At 36.6% G+C, this 23,841-nt stretch overlaps 4 protein-coding genes across 7 annotated transcripts in view; 2 read left to right on the forward strand and 2 right to left on the reverse strand.

Moving 5' to 3' along the window:
- Positions 1–124: 124 nt before the first annotated feature.
- On the reverse strand, positions 125–8,014 carry LOC117793526. 4 transcript variants are annotated; one of them, XM_034633855.1, is made up of 9 exons: positions 7,885–8,014; positions 5,155–5,348; positions 4,905–5,068; positions 4,255–4,716; positions 3,018–4,129; positions 2,708–2,963; positions 2,185–2,639; positions 1,525–1,684; positions 125–1,455 (listed from the first exon to the last, which is right to left on the reverse strand). In XM_034633855.1, the coding sequence occupies exons 2-9, from the start codon at positions 5,339–5,341 to the stop codon at positions 307–309; spliced, it is 3,945 nt and encodes a 1,314-aa protein (XP_034489746.1). In that variant the 5' UTR covers positions 5,342–5,348; positions 7,885–8,014; the 3' UTR covers positions 125–306. The 4 variants fall into 4 exon arrangements, with proteins under 4 accessions (XP_034489746.1, XP_034489745.1, XP_034489744.1 ...); XM_034633854.1 differs by having other exon boundaries at positions 4,255–4,713; positions 4,905–5,070; positions 5,142–5,348; XM_034633853.1 differs by having other exon boundaries at positions 4,905–5,070; positions 5,142–5,348.
- Positions 8,015–13,236: 5,222 nt separating this feature from the next.
- LOC117793922 lies at positions 13,237–14,440 on the forward strand. The gene is made up of 2 exons (XM_034634371.1): positions 13,237–14,290; positions 14,342–14,440. Exon 1 carries the CDS (start codon positions 13,367–13,369, stop codon positions 14,219–14,221), a length of 855 nt encoding a protein of 284 aa, XP_034490262.1. The 5' UTR covers positions 13,237–13,366; the 3' UTR covers positions 14,222–14,290; positions 14,342–14,440.
- A 167-nt stretch (positions 14,441–14,607) lies between these two features.
- On the forward strand, positions 14,608–17,442 carry LOC117793921. The gene is made up of 2 exons (XM_034634370.1): positions 14,608–14,967; positions 16,547–17,442. Exons 1-2 carry the CDS (start codon positions 14,628–14,630, stop codon positions 17,320–17,322), a joined length of 1,116 nt encoding a protein of 371 aa, XP_034490261.1. The 5' UTR covers positions 14,608–14,627; the 3' UTR covers positions 17,323–17,442.
- Positions 17,443–20,517: 3,075 nt separating this feature from the next.
- Positions 20,518–23,841, reverse strand: part of LOC117779961 (protein kinase shaggy) — a 51,455-nt gene continuing 48,131 nt past the window's right edge. The window contains exon 10 of the mRNA XM_034616349.1: positions 20,518–21,258. Within this exon, the coding sequence (XP_034472240.1) occupies positions 21,053–21,258 (206 nt within the window). The 3' untranslated portion in view covers positions 20,518–21,052. The remainder of the gene's footprint in view (positions 21,259–23,841) is intronic.

The following is a 23,841-nucleotide window of genomic DNA, read 5'->3' on the forward strand; positions in this document are numbered from 1 at the left end:
GTATTCATACATATTAAAACTATTTCATGAAATATATGAATTCTTTGTGTTCGTTACATAAGCATATATATATATATGTATGTATATATATGCATATATCAAATGAGAATTCAATACTTTCTTCTGTGTGCTACATTTATTGGGAGCATGTGATGGTGATGAAATTAAAAAAGACTTCAGTCTGTATTCTCTCATAGAAAAACTGGTGCGCGTTTTGAGTTTGAGAATCCCGCCACGATTCTCATTTAAACGCAAAAAAAAATGTCTTAGACACTACTACTATAACTGAACGGTGGATATATGTGATTAGATGTTGGGGGCACCGCCAGTATCAATCGGCGAGGCCAAAAGGAATTTCAAATTTGTCGTCTCGCTTTGCGATACCTTGGCAACGGTCAGCCAAGCCTGTGGCATCATGTGGTGCAGTATGGACTCAAGGCGGTCGACCGGCAAATAGGCAATTGGATCATCCGATTCGTTTAACATGTCGTTCTCTGGCACTCCGGGAATGGGCAATGCCACCGGGATGCAGTCCTTCTCGCGGTTCATGGCCAGGGCACGAGTCACGCTCAGCAGCTCAAAGGTGATGCCCAAACGGAAAACTTTCAGCTGCTCGCTGTTCTCATTGATGGCCTGCATAACGTAATGCATCATGTAGGCGGTATTGTTATGAAAATTTGGCATCAAGAGCAGCTCCTCAACGGATTTGCACTTGGCCAGTTGGCAGCTAAACTCGGCATCCACATTGACATTGATTAGCTCGAGATGCTTTACGGTGCCACCTTCAAAGGCGAGTCCTTTCATAATCTCAGTGATGTTAAACGAGCGAGTGCTGGGATGATTCTCGAGGCGCAGATGACGCAGTCGTTGAAGACTGGGCAGCACCAGCTCTCCAAAGGGGGCAACCTTCATACCGCGACAGGAGCCCAGTATAAGCGTCTCGAGATGTTTCATTCCCTGCAGCGGCGTCAACTCCAACTGAGCCATGTTGTTAATGCCACGCAAGCTGAGCTCCCTTAAATGCTCTAGCTTTTGTAGACGCTGCAACGATATGATGCCAGCCTTGGGGTCGGTCATGCGAATGCGCAGCACCTGCAGATCCACCATCTTATCAATGTTGGCCAAGTTAATGACGCGACTGGTGCATGTGGCACGCAGTTCAAGAAGGCGCGTCAGACGCTTAATAATCAATTGAATAAACTCGGCCTCGCAGGCATCGGTGCGTAAAATACGCAATGATTTCAGCACACGTATATCGCCTTCCATTCGCAACTTGGGATTCTCCCACTTAACGCCCATCATGTCCAGCTCACGGGTGCGATAACGCACCAAGTCACGCATGCAGGACAGCCAGTTGTTGATGTGCGTGTTGCGCAGCTTTAAAGTACGCCAAACGCTGCGATCACGACCGATCATTGCCCAAGTCTTGCATACATTCGACATGCGGACACGATCCTATTGAAGAAATTGAGGGAATCAATCACATTGGAGCATTGAAGGACAAGTGTTCAAACGGCTACTTACATGCAGATCAAGTGTCTTCATTACGGCCGTCATCACCTGGCAGCTCAGATTGCCAGCGGTCATGCATTCAATAAAACCCTGACGCTTTTCCTTAGCACTGGAGTTACGCTTTGGATGATAATGCTTCTCGTAGAGCTCCAAATTCGGTTCGCGAGGTATGCTGCAATTTAGAGGATACAAATTACATTTCGATTCAATTCAATTTGGTATCATAATTACTACTGATTTTGGAATTACGTTGAATGGGCGTAACAATTAAATCAAAAAATCAAGCACAAGCCAATTGAATGATTAACAAACGCTAAAACAAAAAGGTTTTCATTAAAAATTCTATGGGATTTCTCTCTTTCTGTATATCTCTAATTCATCGAGGGTTGATTAAGTCTGAATTCGTATCATATACTAAGCTAATCCTATCCAGCTGCTTAACTTCCTTGCACTTGGTTATTTTTATAGCATTCTGTAATTGAACTGCTTTCTCGGAGATCTAAAATCAAATGTTGGGAATATAAAAAAAACATAAGACTGGAACTAAACCGAACTGAATCCAACTAAGACCAGTGGCTCTCTTGCTGGACATGATGCTGAGATGAGATGAGATGATGGTTGCAGTTGTTTTTGCTTTGATTTGTGCCTTCGTCAGTTCAGTTTCGGACTCACACTTGTAAACGAGGACGCGGCGGTTCACCAGCGATGGCAAGAGCCTTGCGACCATTAATGACAACAATCTCCTGCGGCTTGGGCGTGATCTTGTTACCAGCACGACTAATGGGTGTATCATCGCTAAGCAGCTGATCCGGCGGCAGTGCACCAGGCAATTCAATCTCTTCGGCAATTCCCAGCATGCTGCCATTGCTGTCGCCATTTTGCTCATAAAGCGCTTCCTTGTATCCAAATTTGTTGTCCGCTTTTGCATTTAAATTGGGATTGCGATTCGCATTGGCATTCACATTCTCATCGATTGCTTCCTTATCCTGTTTGTTGATGCCATTCGCTGCTGCAGATCCAGGTGCAGCTCCAGGTGCAGATCCAGATCCAACTCCAGCTTCCGCTTCAGCTCCAGTTTGTGGTGTTTTAGGTGGCACTAAAGCTTTCCCCATGTGTTTAATACACAACTATATAGGGGGAAGGGAGATGGAGCATATTAATATTTAGTCTCAACCGCAAAACAATTAAAACCTACCGCACAAATGTAATTCTTAACATTGGGCATGCCTACTGAATACGCCCGTTGTTTCTCCTTGATCGGCTGCAGGCAATAGACGCATATTATTTTATTGTCCACTAGTTGCTGCGGCAACTGAGGCGTCAGCGGATTCACAACCACATTTGGAACTTGTGGCTGCAGTTGCGGTTGCGTTTGTGATTGTGGTTGAGCTTTGACCTGCAATGGCAATGGCACCACTCCTTGTATCTTTGGTGACTGCTTTGACTGGTTGCTGTGTGGAGATCAAGTGTTAATCCTGAGCTAATTTTTAGTTGCGTCTGCTTACCTGCGTTTGCGTATATTGTTGCCACTGGCACTGGAACCAAGTGCGGCACTAGAGTTGCCATTGCTGGCAGCCAGGACGCGGGCATTGCCCTTGACGGCCATTGTGGAGGTCCAACCCTCTGGTGGCGGACTGGCGCCTTTGGGTACCTTGGGTTTTGGCACACGTTTGCCTGAACCGGGCGTACGCTTCTGTTGCTGCTGCTGTTGTTGTTGTTGCTGTTGCACATTTAGCAGCTGTTGATGCAGCTGCTGTTGTTGTGGTTGTTGTTGTTGATGCTGCTGCTGTTGTTGCTGCTGTTGTTGCTGCTGCTGTTGTTGCAGCTGCTGTTGCAGTTGCAGCTGCTTGGCAGCGGCCATCGATTGGCGACGCAACATTGCCGGCTGTGCCTGACGCACCGACTCGAACTCATCGCCAGCCTGTTGCATCTGACGTTGAAAGCAGAAATGATCAATGGTCAATTCGCCAGTTAGCAGCGGGATGATATCATCGCGGGAGCGTAGCTTTTTGCCTGCCGGCGATATGAATATAACGTCGCCACGTTGACGCGACAGTGAGGAATTGCTGCGCAGCACAAGCTCACGTTTCCAGCCGTATTTGAATGGCAAGCAATAGTATTTATCGGTAGCCGGCAACTTGACTCCAGCCGTCGATTTACGTCGAGCAGTTAGTGGCGTCAAGTTGGTTTCCACATCGGTTCCCTCCTTAATCATCGATACAGCGACACCACAAATGCTGCGTGCTCGTGTTTTACGCGACACAAGCCCCGGATTTTGTTGGTACATCGACTTGGAGCGTGTACGCATATTACGGCCAGCTGTTGCCACTGTATCTGTTGCATCTGCTGTTGCCGCTTCATATTGCTTCATACGTTTCAAATCGTTTTCCGGTGATTCGATGGGTGAGTCGGCCTGTGAGGTAGGGGGACGCTTACGAGAGACTGGGGTTGAGGTTGAGGCCATGACCATTACCATGTCCATGGCCGAGGAAGAGGTATTCGAGGATTCCTCAGGTCCAGGCTCAAGCGGAGGAGGACTCGCAACACGAGGAGGAGTGGGAATATCGTCCCCTGGACTTGGCACGTTGCGGCGTTTCTTGCGATTGCTCTTGTTGTTCTGTGCATAAACAAAAGAAAAACAAATAAAGAGAGAGAGAAAGAGAAGAGGTGGGGGAAGAAGAAAATTTAATAGATTAGTTAAGGCATATGCCAGCGGTCCGAAAACTAATCCTAAATTTCCACCTGCTTAGATAAATCAGTTTGTGTTTCTGATTCTGGTTCATGTTCATGTTCAGGCTGAGGTTCAGGTTCAGGTGCTGGTTCTGACGACGGATCTGAAGGTGGACAAACAATTGAAGTTGAACTGTTGTTCATGTTGTTCATGGTATCGTTGTTGTTGGTTGTCAGCGAAGACTTTTGACTTGAAGCAGTCGAATGTGTGGTAATTGTACAAGTTGTTGTTGTTGTTGTTGTTGTCGAAGTTGTTGTTGTTGTTGTCGAAGTTGTTGCTGTTGCTGTTGGTGTTGTTGTTGTTGTAGTCTCAGACGTTTTATTATCTAAAACGATCGAGGAGCAAGTAGAAGTAGAAGAAGACGTCGACGGCGATGACGACAACAACATTGCCGACGGCTGCTGCTGCTGTTCCTCCCTGGGGAAGATGCTTAGGCCAGTGGCACCTATGGCCCTTAGATCAGCCGGCAGCTGCTGCATACAATATACAAATACAATGTACATACAGACAAACAAACAAAGAAACATAGATAGAAATACATTGACAAAATGCAGACCGATTTCAAGATACTCTGTTAAATATTCAAATTAATACTGGGCAAGATTTGCAGTTGCAACTACATCTCGTATTTATACCCGTGATTGTATATCTTTCTACTTACCGAAAGATCCACATCCAAGTTGCTCTCCAGACTGTGAGTCGACGATAAATTGGGAAACACTCCATTCCAACCAACAAGTGCGACTTCCTTTGAATCGCGGCGTTTCTTCGACTTTTTGCTCTTATGATTCTTGGCCTTGCGATTGCCAGATGTGCCTGGGCCACCTAATGGACGATATTGAATGATGAGATAGAATCAGTTAAGGAATCACAGTATTAATCTGGGATCAAGCAAATCTCACCATTTTCATCATATTCATTGTGCTGTTCACCCGGCAATGGCTGCGAAATGTCCGATTTGTCCAATTCTCCATTTACATTAGAATTGTAATTGTTACTTGGATCTGAATCATTGCTGGAACTACTCGGGTTAAAGGATTGCTGTGGCCCATTACCATTACTGCCCCCGGTGTCAACGGTGTGATTCGGGAAACTCATTGTGCGCCTGTCGAGAATATAACATTACAAAAATGAACACACATTCTATATTATTTTATCTTTTTAAATTATTTTTATCATTTAGGACCGGTTTTCCTATGTCTTGTTAAGGGGTATCAGAGATATTGTGATAAAGAAAAAAATATTCATACTATTCTACAAGCAAGTGATTATTAAAGGTCTAAGAAAAAAAGGCTTTCACAGTTTTCACTTTTTTTAATTCTCGAAATTCAATCAAATCAGTGTGCAAAAAGGGTCGTTCCTGAAATCGATTCAGATTTCCTTAAACCAAATCAAAACCGAATCTGAAACTGTTTCAGGAATACTCCGATTATAACAGGTAATAATTATTACCACAAAGAAACAGTGTCAGAATTGGAACACTATTTAGATTAGCAAACAATATTAATATGTTGTAGTACGATGTTAATCTGGCGTCCTCGATTCTAATTGGCTGTAAATTAATGCAATGCTTGCCAAGAAATTCGTACACGAGGTTACAGTGATAATCTATTCTTCCTTCTATTTGCTTTACATTACGTCCCGAAAGTTGAAAAATATTCACGAAATTCCCATGAAGTCATTCCATAAAATAATTTCAAATTGATAAATTTGTCCTAGGTCGGCAACATTCCCTCATAAATGTTTCGAAGACGAAATTGCGATTTATCATGAATTTAGCCGTAAAAAATAGTTTGTGGACTGAACTAGTTTCTTTTTATTTTTTTTTAATCTTTAAAGTTTCCATACAAAATGGACGTATTTATTATTGTTTTGTGCAACTTGTCACTCATACAACCCGTTTACCAACACTTATTTGGGGAATGTACAAAAGTGTGCCGTAGCCAAACTTTTTTTTAACACTTCATGAGCATAAAAATTTTATACATTCCTCTAGTGTTCTTCGAACTTCTTTTGAAATTGGAACTTCGCCAAATATCCAATATAATGATCTTTTTCACAATATTATTTTTCGATTGAGATTTTTTAAAATAAAACTCCCAAACCCATGATGTACTTGGTAAACGGGCCATAAAATTGACATGGTCAAGGAAAAGTAGTGTTGGTAAACGGGCCTTAACAGTAAGCTGCACCACTAAGCAAATCACCTATAGAGTTTCAATTTCATACAACGAAAATGTCCACAGACATTGCGTCCACCGGTGAAAACTACTATGGACATAAGCAAAAGAACTGTCAAAATATGTACCTCAAAGAGAGGCACTGTATCGAAGACGTCACCTTAAATAATTACACCTTGGAGCAGCTGAACAGCGAAGTGAAGTCTGTAACGAAACCAAATCTGAATCTGTTTCAGGAATACCCCTATTACTTATGATGAAATCCAAATATGCTTTTGTGAAAATTAATTTATCGGTTTATCGATTTAAATAAATAACAAGTCAGCTGTTCTAAAATTTGAATTTGTGGTCAATTTGTTTAGTGGAAACGCAAATCGCAAACAAAAATTGTGCGATGAACGAAGCACGACCGATAAATACATATTTACATTAATAACATACTGTTAACTTTATAACTGCTTTCGATCATCAGTAATAAAAGTACAAGAAATTACAAACACACGCGTGCTTATTCATTTATTTACAAGCACTCGCATACGCAAACCAAATATTAACGGTTCTCGAAGAAATCAAGGTCAAGCTAAGCTTGCAGCAATTTTTATTTTTATTCTTTCCTTTGCCACTTTCGCAAAAATGAAGTTTCTGGAAAATGCACAGCTTTTTTGATTTTAACTGTCAGAACTGTATGTATGTGTATGCATATAGCAATATGACAAGAACTTTTTTAATGGCCGCAACGGACACAAAACAAAACAAAATGCATGTTCACTTGTAACTCAGAAAATAAAATAACACAAATTAGGAATACTCAGCACCGTGAAAACTTCTGTTCTGTTTAACGTTTGCGTTTTTATTAGCAATCGTTTGTTTTTGTTTGGGTTTATCGTTCGTTCACATGCTCGCACAAACATAAACACACTCTCACACACACAGACACATTTATATATTCTTGCCTGTGTAGTTACGCACATACGCATTGTTTGTATGCTGTGCAATTCTTAGAAAACCAAAAGGGCAACACTTTTTGCCCATCGGAGGTTACAAGCCAAGGGACCGCTTACAAATATTTCACGATTTCATTTTAAAACTGGAAATTTGCACGTTCTTTATATGTACATATATGCGCCGGTGCACCGGCAATTTGTTTTCGAAATGCAGAAAACGCGAAGGAACAGCGAGTATGCAGTTCGATACACAACAGACCTTTTTTATTTTATATGAAATATATTTTTTTGGCAGCTTATTTACAACTGTTCGTACAAATTTTGTCTGCGGCACTTTGCGAAATTGCGCGTGGTCACTGTATGCGTGTGAAAACACATACACGCGCAAATATTTGTATGCGAGTGTGCGACTGACGCTAGCGTCTTTGACACTTTGATTGCTCGAGCAAAAAAATTGGCATTTGTGACAAGGTAACACACATTTTTAACAAAGCGACTACAATACACATGCACTTACCTGCTAAAGGACACAAAACTTGAGCAATTAACACACTTGGCACAATCAAACTCGTAACCCGAGATTTAATGCGAATAAAACACACGCTCGTCCTGTTGCGATTTACTATAAAATGTGCCCAAGAGCATTCGATTATTATTGGATGTTATACTCAAAATGGTAGTGTTAACGTTATGCTCAAGTGACATTATTAATGTTAAACTCAAAATGGCAGTGTTAATGCTCAACACTGCTGCCAACTTTTTAGAGGTAAAAATAACAGTTTCTTGCTGAAAAGCATTCGAAAAATACCTGGAGTTACGATGAAAAATAGCTAAACCCTAGCCAACTTTATAAGCAAGTTATTGCTAAAAGAAAGTACAAAAATTAAGCTGCGCGCGTTTGCAGATGTTAAAGTGAGGAGAAAATTGGTAATGAGAAGTAACGTCGTTAAATTTAATACCTAAAATATACCAGAACATCTGTTAATTAATAAATACTGAACCACTAATAAATGTAAATTTTAGGTATTGCAAATTTCAAAATGCAATAACTTTGCAATTAATTAGACATTTGATGAAAATTAAAAATTCGAAATTAGATAAAATTAAGGAAAACATTTTAATAAATTTTAAAGCTTTCCATTCCAACAGGAGAGAAGTTACAAATTTAATTCTAAAAAAATTTAAAAAATTCAGAAATTTCCAACAAAAATTCGGCAAAAATTAAAAAAAATTCTAGCTTCAAAATTAAGAAATCGCCTAAAGAAAAGATTGAAAATTTTAAAGTTACCCATTTTGACATTTGATACAAAATTGTACATATTGCCAGAATGGAAAATTTAGCGGGCTGGCATCATTTGGATCAGGTGGCAACGTTTGGGCATTAAATAGCTAAGTTGGCAACAGTGCACTTGACAATGCGCATACGTTAGATTTAAATTTTTTAGGCATGACTTGCATGAAAAATACTCTTTTTGTTCTTTTCCATTGAGTAGTTAAATTTAAAAACGGGATGTTGTTATATTTGATTTATTAAGTGCACGTAAGAGATTAAATTGCAGTAAATAGCTGTCTTAGGACCTAGCAGTAGAAAATTTAAGACAGGGCTCTGCAAGAGTATTTGAACCCTGGGCTTGCGGAAGATTTCCTTTCATTCCTTTTATTTTTACTTACGGTAATATAATAATTTTCAATTTTTGTTCATTTTGAAGACCAAGAAAAATGTACATAAATCATTGAATAACGTACATCAGTTATAAGTGTTTTATTGGATCAAAGAAAATTTTTGCTGGCTATTTTTATCTCAATATTCGCTTGGGATGCTGACACGCCCATCGACCAACGTCCACTGTCCACGAACTAATGTCTGCTTTATCAGCTGCATGTGCATCAAGCCTGTTAATCGGATTTTTCCGACCACGTATCGTAATTGAAATTTATTAAATAATTGTGGATACTTTTGGATGGGTTTCGAGTGGGTGTGAAATGAGCAACACTCTGCAAGGGGGCGTGTCTAGACCATATTGATTTTTCAGCAGCTGCAAATTCTCTAATAGCTTCTCTCTCAGTTTCAGTTTCAGCTCAGATTCAGCTTCAGCTTATGGTTAACGGGACACGTGTGATGGAGTCGTGTGGCTGCTGTTTGTTGACTTTTGAATCTTATCTTTAGTGCCACACGTGCCACAGTACCCCAGTCCTGCCACTCACACACACACACGCTCTGCAAACGATTGATAACAAAATTAGTTACCAAAAGTGGTGCTAATTTGATTTTGATGCTGTCGACGACTCGACTTGACTCGCTTTCCCCATCCCATCCCAATCCCATTTTTTGTGGTGCAACTTTGATTTGATTGCCTTAAATCCGCTTACGAGCTGCTGGTGGCCATTTGAGGGTTGTTGCCATTGTGCTTATTTTTGTTGCTGTTGCTGTTGTTGTTGCTGGTGCGCGGCATGATGTCTGTGAGCTGGATTAGGCACAAATTCTCAGGCCCAAATGACTTGGCCAAGTGTCTGGTTTAATTCCAATCTGATGACCACGTTGACTTCAAATTGATTTCCCATCTAACAGAATCTGCTTATGAATACGAAATGAGATGATATTTTAAGCTGATAAATATGGCAATACATTGATAGAGCCTGTCTTTACGAAAAATTGTCATCGGAAAAGTCTCAGCTTGCTTTTTACTTTCGACAATAGTCCGTGTTTTCAATAGTTGACTTTTATTTTATCATTTACAATTTAAAGTGTAATTAAGATCATTAAATGATTTTTCATCATCCTATGGCGATTTATTGATTGAATAAGTATTCCATCTCAAACAGGATAATGCTCTTAGTTATAAACCATGTTGAATGAAATTATTTTGGCAAAAATTGGGGCTATATGTTAACTGTGGGGCCATCGCAATGTCCTGTTTTTCTTACGAATATATTAAATAAAACGCATATAGAAAATGTGGTAGTACAAAAATCGGATAACATTCGCCAATAATGTTGGGGACCCTTAGCATCGAACCCATGATCTAGAAGAAAATATTTTTTTTTACAAAATTTATTAAATTTGAATGCAGAATGAATTTGGAGGCCAAACCAAGATCAAAATGACATTTCGCTTGAAAATCGGTCCAGGTTTAACAAAGCTATGAAAGTTTGAAGTTGGTCGAACCTTTGACCTAGCAACTTTACAAGTCCAAATTTTTGTCCGATTTAGCATGATTTTTTACAGAAAAATTCAAGGTCTCAGAATCAAATTTAAAGTGTTGTTTTATACTAATTATGATATAAGGAGTTGATTAAAAGTAAAAACTTGAGATTTAAAATATTCAATTTTCAAAATTCCAAAGGGGGACCCTTAGCATCGAACCCATGATCTAGAGGAAAATAATTTTTTTTACAAAAGTTATTAAATTTAAATGCAGAATGAATTTAGAGGAAAAAACCAGATTAAAATGGCATTCCGCTTAAAAATCGGTTCAGGTTTGACAAAGCTATGAAAGTTTGAAGTTGGTCAGACCTTTAACCTAGCAACTTAACATTGTTTGATACTGTATTTAAATTTTAGACTCTTAAACGCTTAAACTTTCAAGCTTAAATTCCCAGAATAATAGTAATAACAGTTCTATCATATTCCTCTTTGAATCGAAAAAAAAGTCTTAATATTTTTGAATTTTCACTATCAGAATCTGAGTATAATTGGAATAACTTTACATAGAGAACTTTCGAGCTCTTGACTAAAAGCTGGAAGATATTTTTAGTAGCTCTGAAGTACTACAAATTATTGGAAACTAACGACAGAAAAAGTAAAGGCATATTTAAATAGTCCAAGGTTGCTCGTCATGTCTACTTAGAAAATGAATGGAAGTATTTGCAACTTAAAGCCTATAAATTATACCCCATTTGATGTTCTACATATGGGAAATTCCACAGAAATGTCAGCCGTAGTCAACAACTAAAAATTGATCAAAAACTCACATTTGTTCTGTGAAATTTTCTTCCAGACACATTTTCAAGGAGACAATACTTTACTTCTGATATTTAAGCTTCTAAATGATTAGAAAAGTTGACATATATTTCGCACGAAGTAAACAAAAAGCATATAAAACATGATGAAACAAAATGTCGCGTGCGAAAGTGATTTAAATTAAATAAAAAAAAGCGACCTAATATTTAAGTTGCAACAATGAATAACATTCTAAGATCAATTACAATAAAATATTCCCTCAGGTTTCGCTTAAACCTGTTTTTGTCGCACGCGAATGCCATTTTTTTTGTAATTTTTTTTTTAACTTTAAAACCAATCAATATCTATATGTCTCGCCTTTTTTTCAAAATAAAAAAATTTTTGGGCATATGACTTTTTCACTTTGAATGCGTACGAATGTTGCATTCGAAATTAGAGAATTGTCCATACATTTTATATTGAAATTACACTTTTCTTACATTATAATTTTAAGGGAGGTCTCTTAGGTTCCATTCTAAGCTATCTTGACGATTTTAGCAGACAATTTAATTTTCTTTCCCAGGGAATTTCCATTAACTTCTTAACCTTAACTTGCTGACGGTTAAATTGGGTATGCTCTCAGAATATATTTATAAGTTACTGTTTTTCATCCATAAATAGATGTCTGATAGTATGGATCTCAAAGAAGATTCACTAAAATAATTCACTTGATCCGAAGCTGTTGTCCGACTCGCAGAGAACTGAAATGCTGTCTATGGAATTGTTTAATAAACTAAAGAAAGCGGTAAAAAATTAGTGAAGTATGGTATAGGGGAGGGGGTTGTAGTACAGGGGTTTGTTTACAAGCTCCGCCCATTTTAATTTCAGCGCCTGCGCTTAGCTGTTATCTTATTGGACTCTATACCTTAGACGTCCTCTCTTTTAGGGGTTGCAAGTGACAAACCGACATTTGTTGCGGGGGAGGAATAGGGGAATGAGGGGTAATTGCATACGGATGGACAAAGGGACGGACAAATGCCAGGGCGTGAAAATATTTGCGTACGCAAATCGGAGTTGTTGATTTAAAAAGTTCAAAGCGTTGAAATTTTCACGCTTCACTTGTAACAAATTTTTCCTTAAGTTTTTAATCCTTGAAAGTTAAGAAAATCGAAGGCGTTGCAATCTTCGTGATCCGATCTTTTAAATTAGCTGCACTTGAGTGGGGCTCAATTAACTTGTCCCTAGGCTAAAAGGGTCAACTTCTTTAAGCGTTACAATGAAAATTGCTTAAAATTAAGCTAACTTTTCATGTTTCAAACACTTTGCTTTGAATGAAGATTTAATGCCAAATTCATGCAAGTAAGCTTAACGTGTTTTTTGAAATTGAAGCGGAAGAGAAGCTTTGTTTATTTGCTGTAATTGAATTCAGTCTGTTTAATCAACTTATATTTGAAATTTCAAAACACATTGTAACCGCATATGAATGTTATAATTATTATTACTATTATTTTTTTTTTAACTTGTTAAGGCGTTAAAAAATTTTTAAGCCGGTTTAAAAAAAAAATAAGTTCAGTAGCTGATTTGACTGAAACATTGATTAAAAAATATAAAAAGTATTGAAAAAATGAAAATATGCTTAAAAAAAGCTAAGCTTAGTTTATTAATTAATTATGCACAAACCGACAAAATTCTCGATATACTGCGAATTTTTGTGAATTTCTTCGAAAAAAGTAAAAGAAAATGTTTGTGGTTATACAATATTTTTTTTAGAGTTAAGAAGCTGCCAAACTGGCAGCACTGGGAAAAAAAATTGTAAAAATACTAAAACCAGTTGGCTTTTTAATAATATTTTTATTAAAATTCCTTTTATTGTAATTATACAATATTTAGTCAGAAACAGAATTGTGAAAAGTATAATTATAAATTGTTCATGATACTATTATTTAAAATTGTTGTTATCGTGGCGCGTTTACCAAATTAGTAAAACCCAATTGGACTAGAAGTGTCTTGAATCTTAAGTTAAGGTGTCTTTAGTCGTAAGGTCTGAGATTCAATCAAGATGAGTTATACAAATCTGTATTCGTATACGGTGGATGGCTGTCAGAGGGTAAGTTATTGTCGGACACCCTCGCTAGGGGTTGGACTATCGGGACGATATCGGGAGAGCAGCAACGATAGAGATAATTCAGGGACTGGAGATGGTTTGATCATCTGCAAGAATCTAATAATTGGCTGCAAACCGGAGACAACCGATGACTTCAGGCCCTTCATCTTTGAGCCAACATGGTGTGTTTATATACGGGCACAGGACAATGTGGATATGGGGCATTATGTGAAGCGTGTCACCTTTCGAATGTCGCCGCGCCTTCCCCTCCGGCTGCATGTGGCCGATGCCTCGCCCTTTGAAATAACCGAGGTGCTGAGCACGGACTTTCCCGTGGAACTGCAAGTCGATTATCTGGACAGTTCGATGTCCTCCACCACATATGTGTATAAGCCGAACGATGTCTTCGATGGCAAATACAATGTGGAGTTGCGCATGAATTTCCAAGGACACGAGCGCAAGGACAAAATGTTTTTCATGAATCCCCCGATAACAATGCAGTTGAGTCTCAATACGACGACGCCAATGCCAACTGCGAGACCCAAAGCGATGAACATGTTTACCATGTCCACAGCAATGCCTTCAACTCCGACGACGATGATGAGTGGATTGCCTGAACCTGTGAAGAGTTCCCGGCAACAGCAACAACAACAGCAGCAGCCTTCTAAACTGAAATCGGATGAGCTGGACCTGAATCCCTACAAGCTGCCAACGGCTCCAAGGCCCATCTTCAATGTTAGACTCTCGGCGCTGTCGGAAGTCAGTCCCGACAGGCCACAGTCTCAATCCCAATCGCCATCTCAAAATTAAGTGTACATTTCTATCACGCATGCTGAATTTGCTGCACAGTTTTGCAGTCACTGTCGCTGTCACTGTCATGTATGTATGTGTTGTATGTTTGTATGTGCTCAGTCTAAGGGTTGCTCACAGTCGTTTCATAGGCGCCGCCCATCGATGTTGCTACCGGGTTGGCTTTCAATTGCTGCCGTCTCTCCTGCTCTCCTGCTGCTGACTCTGCATCTTTTTGTCTGCTCGCCACTTTTTTTCTATCTCAACTGCTGCCTCAGCCTCCTGCTCCTGCTCCTGCTGCTCCTCCTCCTCATCCCCTGCCTTTTCCACCACCTTTTCTGCTGCTGCTTCAACTGTTATCGTTGCTGCTGCCTCGTTAGCTGCTCATTTCGCTGTGACACTCGGAGAACAACGGACGTGTCCAACTATGGCCTGGTTACCCAGCAGCTCCAATGCAGCTGACAATGCGGATGAGCGCAGCACGGCAAGTCACTCCAGTTCCTCATCATCACACAATGGCAACGGGAATGGCAATGCAAATGCAAATGGAAACACCAACATCATACGTCGTGAGGAAACCAATGGACATCTGAATGGCACTTTAGCACGTCAACCTCCAGCACTCTTGCGGCATGCCACGCCCTATGTGCAGCCCAAAACGGAGTCCATATCGGATGGCGATCTATCGGATTTTTCACTCAACGATACCGAGGAGGATGAGGATGAACTCAGAGATTACATAGTGCTCAATGGCAATCAGGCAGATGGTAAGCATTCACTGAAAAAAAGAGACCAACTTCTAAAATCAAGAACATTCATCTTAAGTATTTTGTTCTTAAAGTATGACCATTTTAACAGTACCAAGAATATTAATCTAAAAAAATTAAAGTTCTTAATACAAGAACTAAAATATTCAAATGTTAGAAAAGTATAAATAATATATGTGCTATTTCATATAAAATAAATAGAGGAACCGCTTCAGTTGAAAGCAGCCGGTTCGAATCCCACTCGTAAAAAGGTAGAAAAACATTTATAAAATTACCAAAGACAGAATAAAATGAATATCTAGCAAAATTATAAAATGTAAATTTAAAAATAATTTGTATATGTCTTTGTTTTTTGACTTAATTTTTAAGAACATTTATTCTTAAAATAACAGCTTGGTCTTATTCCAAATGATTTTAAAACGAAAATGTGCTTCTCATTTTAAGAATTTTATGTTCTTGTCGCATTTTTTAGACCAAAGTTCTTAGTTTTGAGACCAAAATCTGGATTTTAAAATATTTTTTTTTTTATCAGTGTACGTGTACGATTTTCTCCAAGCTTTTCTCCTATTTTTATATCTTGTACCGAGGGTTTTTAAGCGATTTTCGTGAAAGCGATGATATATCGAGTTGATTGAATCGGTTTCCATGAAAACATTGACATCTCACTGGAGTTTGTTCATCGTAGTTCATTTGCAGAACTAAATGATCTTCAATCGAAACTTTTGGTGGAAAGTGGAGTGAATTCAATCGCGCGGAAACAAAATTACTTAAATTATATTATAACCACTTGGCGATTTTGCGCCAAAACTGTCTCTTTTTTTTCCCAGTTTGCGCAATGGCACTTTTTTATTGGAATTGGCTCTTTTTTGGTTTATTTAATCAAGAGTTTCTTGAAAACTATTAAGAATGTAATTTAGATCTATATTTTTTCGCTCCCAACAATATTAATGTATTTTACCATTGTACTAAAATTCTCAATGTTAATGTTAATTTAAAAAAAGTGATTTTTGTTATTAGTTTCATTTGAATATTTTATTTGTTAAAGAAATTTTTTATATACATGATTTAAAAAAATTCCGTTATGCAATTAATTAGGTTGTTTTATAAAAAGTGGGTATTTTTCATGAAATTGGCTTTTTCAATGAAATTGACTTTTTTAGTGAAATTGGCTCTTTTTAAACATTTTTTTGGCGCTTTTTTATTTTATTAAGTGGCAAGTGATTATAACATAAAATATCATAAAATAATAGGTCATCTTACAACTAATTTAGACTATTACATTTTATTTTTTTAAGGTTCTTCGATATAAAAATCAAGAAAAGTTATAAAAAAAAAATATATATTTTTTTTTGCACATAATTGAACCAAGGTTCGAACCCAAACCTTGGGCTTAGGAGGTATATAAACCGGTTTGCGGTATATAAACAGTCTTGCTCTAGGGTTCGAACCATCGAACCGAACCTTTACTAAAACTGTTGGTGGTTTGCAGCGATGGTTAATATATACTCTAAAGCTTTCGTATCTGATCACCTCTTAACATTCTTTTCTACTCTCTTCCTTATTTTCTCCATTTCTCCAGGCAGTCGCTCATTGTCCAATTCGCCTCGCAGTGGCAGCGGCCACAATCTCTTTCAAGGAGCAGCGGCTGGCAATGGTTCCTCGGGAGGATTGTCTGGTCCAGGCGCAAGCTTAGCTGGCGGTACGACATCTGGTACACCTGGTACACCGGTAGGTGGTGTGCGCAAGGTGTTCACCAATACGAGAGAGCGATGGCGACAACAGAATGTCTCCGGGGCCTTTGCTGAGCTGAGGAAATTGGTGCCCACACATCCGCCGGATAAGAAGCTCTCCAAGAATGAGATTCTACGTTCGGCCATCAAATATATAAAGCTCCTAACGGGAATTCTCGAATGGCAGCAACAACAGACGCCGATGATAAGCGAGGAGCCCAACAACAATGATAATTGCATGGCAAATGGACATGCAACGGATGCACTGCATCATATCAAATGCGAGAGGTTGGACAGGGACAACAATAATCAACAACAGCAACAGCAACAACAGCAGCGTGGCAATGACTTATTGATGATTGCTCCTCCAGCAAGTGCTCACATTAAAACGGAGGCGAATCACTTGACCAGCTACGAGGAGGCGCCACAAACGGTGGCAGCTTCGGTGACAACTGTACCCCTTTCACTACCACTGCCACAGTCCAACTCCTCTCTTCCCATTGGGGTGCAAGTGCAACCCACAATCCACAAGCCCGTTGCAAGCACCAGAAGCGGCAGCAAGAGACGCCACAAAATTGTGGATGCCGAGTTGAATCACAGCCAGAACAAGCGACGAAAGACCTGAGCCAATACCTGCACACTTGACAGAGATTCATTAAGGAATCCCCCATTACTTAGGATTAGTTAAATATGCTTATATCATACATTTAAATTCGAAATTTAAAGTAAAACTTAAAGAAAACTCGTTTTGTGTTTGTTTTTAATTAAATCATATCGAATTTATACGAGATAATCCTTGAGCATCTGTCAACTCAATGATGATACTTTAAGTCAACTTTTACCTCAACTAGACCATATCAGTGGGAGCTTGTATACCACATTTAAGTAGACTATATTTTAAGTTGAGATTGCAGGCCAATGAAATACATGGGTATCTTTAGTGTTTATTCTGTTTTTCATGCTTGAAAAACTTATCAGCTCTTATTGGACTGCAAATTTCAGTAGGCTTGTGATTTTAGGATAATCATATAATAGAGTGTCTTCAGTGTGTATCATAAAATATACTCCAAGTTGATGAAACTACTTTAAGGAGATATTCAGAAAATACACATACATATAGGAATTATCGTAGGACGTTCTTATACCAAAATTCAACAAGATATTATTGGCAAAAATTGTTGATGCAGCGTTTTCTTTCAATAACACATTATAAAATAGGCATAAAGTAGAGCCCCATAACTTAACCGGGACTACAAATGATTTTTTAGATAAAAAGATACAGTAGATCTTCAGATTCCAGTCCAAATAGAGCAAACTTTTGATAAAAGTCGCAATCCCAGCTAAAAGAGGAAGAAAATATTATGCCATGCAAGTTTCCCCAATTTATTTAAATAAAACACATAATTATAATATTTTTGTTTGTAATTTTTATTATTTTTTTTTTTTTAATTAATGTTCCTTTTTATGTTTCTCAAGTTGTTGTTGTTTTTTTGGTTGTTCGGGTTGTTTTTGTTGTTGGAATTTGGTTTTGCTTTTTAGTTTAGTTTGTTGTGTTGTGTTTAAATGTAAGTTTTCATATTTCTGTTAAGCGAAACGCTGAAAATGGTTTTTGTTTTTCATTTATATATATTTTCATAGTTTTTCTTTATTTATATTTTTATTTTTACTTCTGCTTTCTGCTGCTGCTTTTGCTTTCATTATTAATTCTCTTTTTCATTTCTATGTTTCATCTTTGTATTTGTTTGTTTTTGTTTTTGGGGAAGGGATTTTTTCGGATTCTTTTTCAAATTTTTAAATACAAAGTAAAGTGAGTTTTTACTGTGTGTGTGTGTGTGTGTATGTGTAGATTATGTTTTATATAATTTGTTGTAGTTGTTTCATACATTATTCTCTAAAAAGTTTTGGTTTGTTCATTTTTATTTTTATTTGTATTTTTTATTTATTAGTTTTTTTTGTTTGTTTAGTTTTTTTACTCGGAAATTAAAATAAATATCTTTGCTTGGATATTACTACAAAACCTTCAAAAGTTTCTTCTTCAACTACTTCATCATGTTTATTTTTTCTTAATCTTTCTTTTGGTTCTCTAAGTTTAGAAAAAAAATATATAGGAAATATAAGACATAATGGAATCTAGGAATACATATACATATACAAATACAGTTAGTTTATTACACAGTTTTGCTTAAGCGAAGTGGATACATTTCCTAAATGAATGCGGGATAAGGATGGGATACAAAATGGGGGATGGGAGATGAGGAGAGGAACAAATGAGATTTTTTTTTTGGTTGGTTGTGGGGTGGATGGGGGAAGGGAAAATCATCTATAGGCTCTGAGATATTATATGCTAGATAGATATAGATGATGCAATTGCTTTGATCTCTTCTTGTGGCAGGCAAAACACAGTGTTGTGTAATGGCTCAAAGCGAACCATTTGGAATACATCTATTTTAATATGTATATATCTATGAATGTGTGTGTGTGTGAGTGTGTGTGTACTTATACAAGAGTATATGGAATATGCCTCGTGCCATGTGTGTTTGTGTTTCTGTGTATGTGTGTGTTTACTTGTTTTATTTTTATTTACTTTTTTTTATTATAAATTTTAAAATTAATTAAAATTTTCAATTGCAGCTAAACGTTTACGATTACTTTACAATTAATGCATAATAATCATTGTTACCATTTGAGAATCATCCTCTATCATTTTCTTCTTTTTTGTTTTCATTACTTTTCTTCGCTTTCGCTTTTGCTTTCATTTTTTTTTTTTGTTTCTGTTGTAAATTTAAATGTATTATTTATTTTAATGGGTGGCGTCGCGCGCTAAAAGCGTTTTCTATTCAGCCCTGTTCCGAGTTCCTCATTTGCCACATTTTCGCCCATAAAATGTATAGCATACTTATTGGCGTCAACATACTACTACATTAAGCAAAAACAAAAACTAACTAAAAAGAATAAGTAGTAGAATTCAATGAAATTGAGGTGTTCGTGAAACTCAGAACAGCGCTGAGTAAATGTTTCCGTTTTTTTTTTATCTTATTGGATTTGTCATTATAATCGTATTAATATATGCTAAACTTGGACTGCATTTAGAACGGTACTAAATACTTAGTTAAATAGGCGGAGGATGAAGGATGTCTATATCTGGATTCTGTTGTGGATTTGAATGGTACAGGCAGTTCTAATCCCATTCCAAATACCACATTCGTTACGTTAATACATAATGTATAGTATAGCATACTTTTTGGGTCGAAATTGAAGAGAATGTGGAATCGGGAAGAGGTCGGTCGGTAGTTTTACAAGTACGAAATCGGTATGGAGATTATATGTCAATATTTTATATAGTTCTGCATATGGGAAAACTTGTAATTCTTTGTTTTAATTTTTGCTAATTTTAATTTTAACATTTTGTTATTGCATACATTGTGAAAATGATTGAAGTTGTTGTTGTTACTTAACTACAACAACATAACATTATTACTGTTGTTGCTGTAGCGGTTATCTATATTAATGCTGTATATGTATGTATGTGTTTATTTTAAATGGGACAAAAAATTTTGATTTAAATCACTAATTTTTGTTTTCCTTATTTGCTTATGACTTATTACGTTTGCAAATTGTTGTTATTGTTATTTTTTTTTTTTACTATAATGCATTTAGTTGTTGTTATTTAATTTAATTTAATATTTTTAAACATTTTTTTTATTTTGTGTGTGTGTTTCTGGTATTATATATGTATATGCATGTATATTTGGTTTTTTATTAATAATATTCATTATTAATGCATAATTTAGGCATTTGCTTTGCTTTGTGTTTTGCTTAGTTTTTTGTTTTTATTTTTATATCCATTCAATTACTTTGTCAAATATATTACGCTAAATATTTGCCTTGCGCCCATTGTACATGCATCCATACACACATACATGCCAGTTATTCTCTTGTTCACACACACGCACGCATATAGACTCTCACGTGTGATCTCTTAAGTACGCATCATTGGGGGCAGAGCAGCTCTTAGGTTAAGGGAGACTACTTTCAAGAATCACAACTGCTTACACACGTGTAGGTGTAGGTGTGTGTGCGCGTGTATGTGTGTGGGCTGTTAAACCAATTTCTACGCTTATGTGATTAATTATGTGAAAATTGTTGTTGTTGTTTGTCAAATTTACTTTCGATCCTCTCTTTGCATTGCCAATTTTATGTGTGTGCGTGTGTGTGTGTGTGTGTATGTGAATTTGTAAATTGCTGTTAAATTTACTTAAACCCCGCAATATGCATAAAGAGGGCGAGCGAAAAAAAAAATGTTAATAACAGTAGGCTGTAAACAACATTTACATTAACAGAGCGGGACCATTGCGCTAACCCGATGCGCTGCCCGACGCTGCCGCTGCCGCCTGCTCAGCCTCTGCTGCTGCGCCATTGTCACCGCTGCCGTTGCCGTTGCCAGCACCACCACCATTAGCACCGCCTTCATCACCAACAGCACTGGCTTCCCCATCACCATTGCCGCTGCCGCTGACGTTGGCACTGGCGCTGTTGTTCAGGGCGCTGTTAGACTGTGAACCTGAAAATGTTAGTGCAAAAACAAAACAATAGAGTAGAGTTGTTGTTGTTGTTGTAACACTGTTGCTGTTGCTGTTTACAGAAATGTGTTGCAGAAATCACATACATATGCATATCAAGAAATATGTTAACACTAATAGAGAAAAATACAAACAGAGAGTGAGACAGAGAGAGAGAGAGAGAGCAGGAGAGAGTGAAGAGCGAGCTAGCGCGCAACAAGTTCAAAAGAGCATGCAAATATTGAGCGCCAATGCAATGAATGGCTTGGAGAGGAGCAGATACAACAACATTTATTTGTATGAATGTACGTTAAAAGCAACAACAGAAGATTCTACTCTGACAATTGCCCTCCCACCTTAGACCAACCCACCCCACCCCACCCCTCCTCTAGCAACAACAAGAACACAAAATGTACAAAATAAATAAGGCAAAAAAATGTGAATTCGTTTAAATGTTTTTTTCTTCGTTTGTTTTTTTTTTTTAATTATTATTGTTTTTATTATTTTTTATTTTCGTTTTTCAGCTTTTTTTTCTGTTTGTAATTTTGCTCAATGTGTGTTCTCCATGTTCATTTCATTTATCTTTATCAACAACTTTTCTCTTTGTCTACGTATTTGTTATAATGATTATTATTATTATTGTTATTAGCATTACAATTGGTAATTTGTATACATAACGGGGTATGTGCATGTATGTATGTGTGTATAATAGCTGTTGTTGTTATTGTATTAAAATTAATGTAATAGCCCCTTTCCACGTTTTTCTACATTTTTTCACATACATATATCAATTTATCTGTTTTTTTGGCTTTCCATGTTGAAATAATATAGGCTTAAGAAAATGCGAATTTATATCTTTATATTGGTGGCCTTTGGAACTTTTTCCATTCAACGATCATCTCTTTTTTGGAATATACAAAGAAGGTATAAATTATTAAGAAGAATGTTACATATTCTTTGACTTGGAAAGCGGCTTTAAATCATTTATTTATTAATTTGCATAGATTTTGTCGTATATTTTTGCTCTATATTTCTGATTGTTATTCTTGTCCAATTTGGTTGTGTGTGTGTGTGTGATTGTGCCTAAATTACTAGGAAAAAACTTTATTTAATTGTTGTTTGTGTTTTTAATTGTTTATATTATGTATGTAATTAGCATAATAATTAGTTTAAAGTGCTTTATAATAAACTATATAAATAAATATATACGTTTTGTTTTTGTTTTTTTTTTTTACAATAATTCGTTATTAATTATGTTATGCAATTTGCAAATTGTTTAAACAATTTAAGCAAACGCGGCTACGAGCTAAATTCTAAATCGAATCCGTCTCGTAATCGATATCGATATCAAAATATCGATAACGTAACCGGTTTACTCATTTTGCTGCTCTTTCTGATTTGAAAACTTTGATTATGCACACTTATACATGTAAGCTATGTATGTACGTGTGTATGTATAAGTATATTTTTATGTTTGTATATTTATCTCAGTTTTATGTATTTTTATCTACATATTGCAACTAAACCAGCGTTACGACGAATACACATTCATATGTATACATGTATGTATCTGCCATTTTATCTATGTATGTGTCTGTATATAGAGCATACAACTGCTAACGGTATCTAACTGTTCCTTTCCTCTCTTCTGTTCACATCCTAATACATAACTACATATATCAAAGACAAAAAAAAAAAATTAAGTGTTTACATTAAAAGTTGTTATCAATGTTGTTTTGTATAATTTGTTGTTGTTGTTTTTTATTTTTGTTAAATGTTTTTCTTATTAGTTTTGAAGTAATTCACTATGTTTCATATACATACAATTAATTATTGTATATTTTATTTATTATGTGTGGAGTTGTATTTTTGCATTCGTTTTGTTTGTTTTTGTTTTTGTTGTTGCTTCACTCAATGTACGCTGCTTTTATTTATTACAAAATAATAATAACTATTATTTAATAAAAATAATTTATTTATTTAATATGTATGTATGTATATATATGTATGTTTATAATGCGTTTTACAAAAAAAAAAAATTATTATGTGTATATATATGTATATTTTTATTTATATAGTCATAATCAATTATAATTAATTAATGAATGCATTAATTAATTAGTTTTAGATATATACCGCCAAACATTAATATATTTGCATAATTTGTTGTTGCAGTTTTTTGTTTCCATTGAATTAATTTTAATTTTAATATTAACATAGCATTAACATTATGTTAAGTTGTTGTTAATTTTTATGCAGCCATCTTCTTCTTCTTATGTGTAATTTATTTGTATGCAATTGCTGTTACACTTTTTATCGACGTCAAGTCATCGATCGAATATTCTCTCATTATTTATCATCATCATTATAATTATTATTATTAAGGATCAACAAAATGAATCAAGTTTTGCGTAAAAATGGATGTTACTGTTTCTTTGTTATTATTATTATTATTTTTGGGGCATTCAGCAGGTAATTTTGATCATGATCATGATCATGTCACTTGATTACCGATTTTAGCACTCTGCTTTTTACAAACGACGTTTATTGATTTTTCACGCAATTTTAAACTGATCATTTGAATA

This window comes from Drosophila innubila, chromosome X, assembly GCF_004354385.1.
Source record: "Drosophila innubila isolate TH190305 chromosome X, UK_Dinn_1.0, whole genome shotgun sequence".
Lineage (NCBI taxonomy): Eukaryota > Metazoa > Arthropoda > Insecta > Diptera > Drosophilidae > Drosophila > Drosophila innubila.

What these genes read in the sequence shown, in the direction of transcription:
- LOC117793526 (XM_034633853.1), bottom strand. Translation starts at nt 5,341, where the DNA reads ATGAGTTTCCCGAATCACACCGTTGACACCGGGGGCAGTAATGGTAAT. An exon ending in ACTTGGATGTGGATCTTTCG is followed by an intron (nt 4,717 to 4,904) that starts GTAAGTAGAAAG and finishes TATTGTATGCAG; the next exon opens with CAGCTGCCGGCTGATCTAAG. An exon ending in TGAAGACACTTGATCTGCAT is followed by an intron (nt 1,456 to 1,524) that starts GTAAGTAGCCGT and finishes TTTCTTCAATAG; the next exon opens with GATCGTGTCCGCATGTCGAA.
- LOC117793922 (XM_034634371.1), top strand. Translation starts at nt 13,367, where the DNA reads ATGAGTTATACAAATCTGTATTCGTATACGGTGGATGGCTGTCAGAGG.
- LOC117793921 (XM_034634370.1), top strand. Translation starts at nt 14,628, where the DNA reads ATGGCCTGGTTACCCAGCAGCTCCAATGCAGCTGACAATGCGGATGAG. An exon ending in CAATGGCAATCAGGCAGATG is followed by an intron (nt 14,968 to 16,546) that starts GTAAGCATTCAC and finishes CCATTTCTCCAG; the next exon opens with GCAGTCGCTCATTGTCCAAT.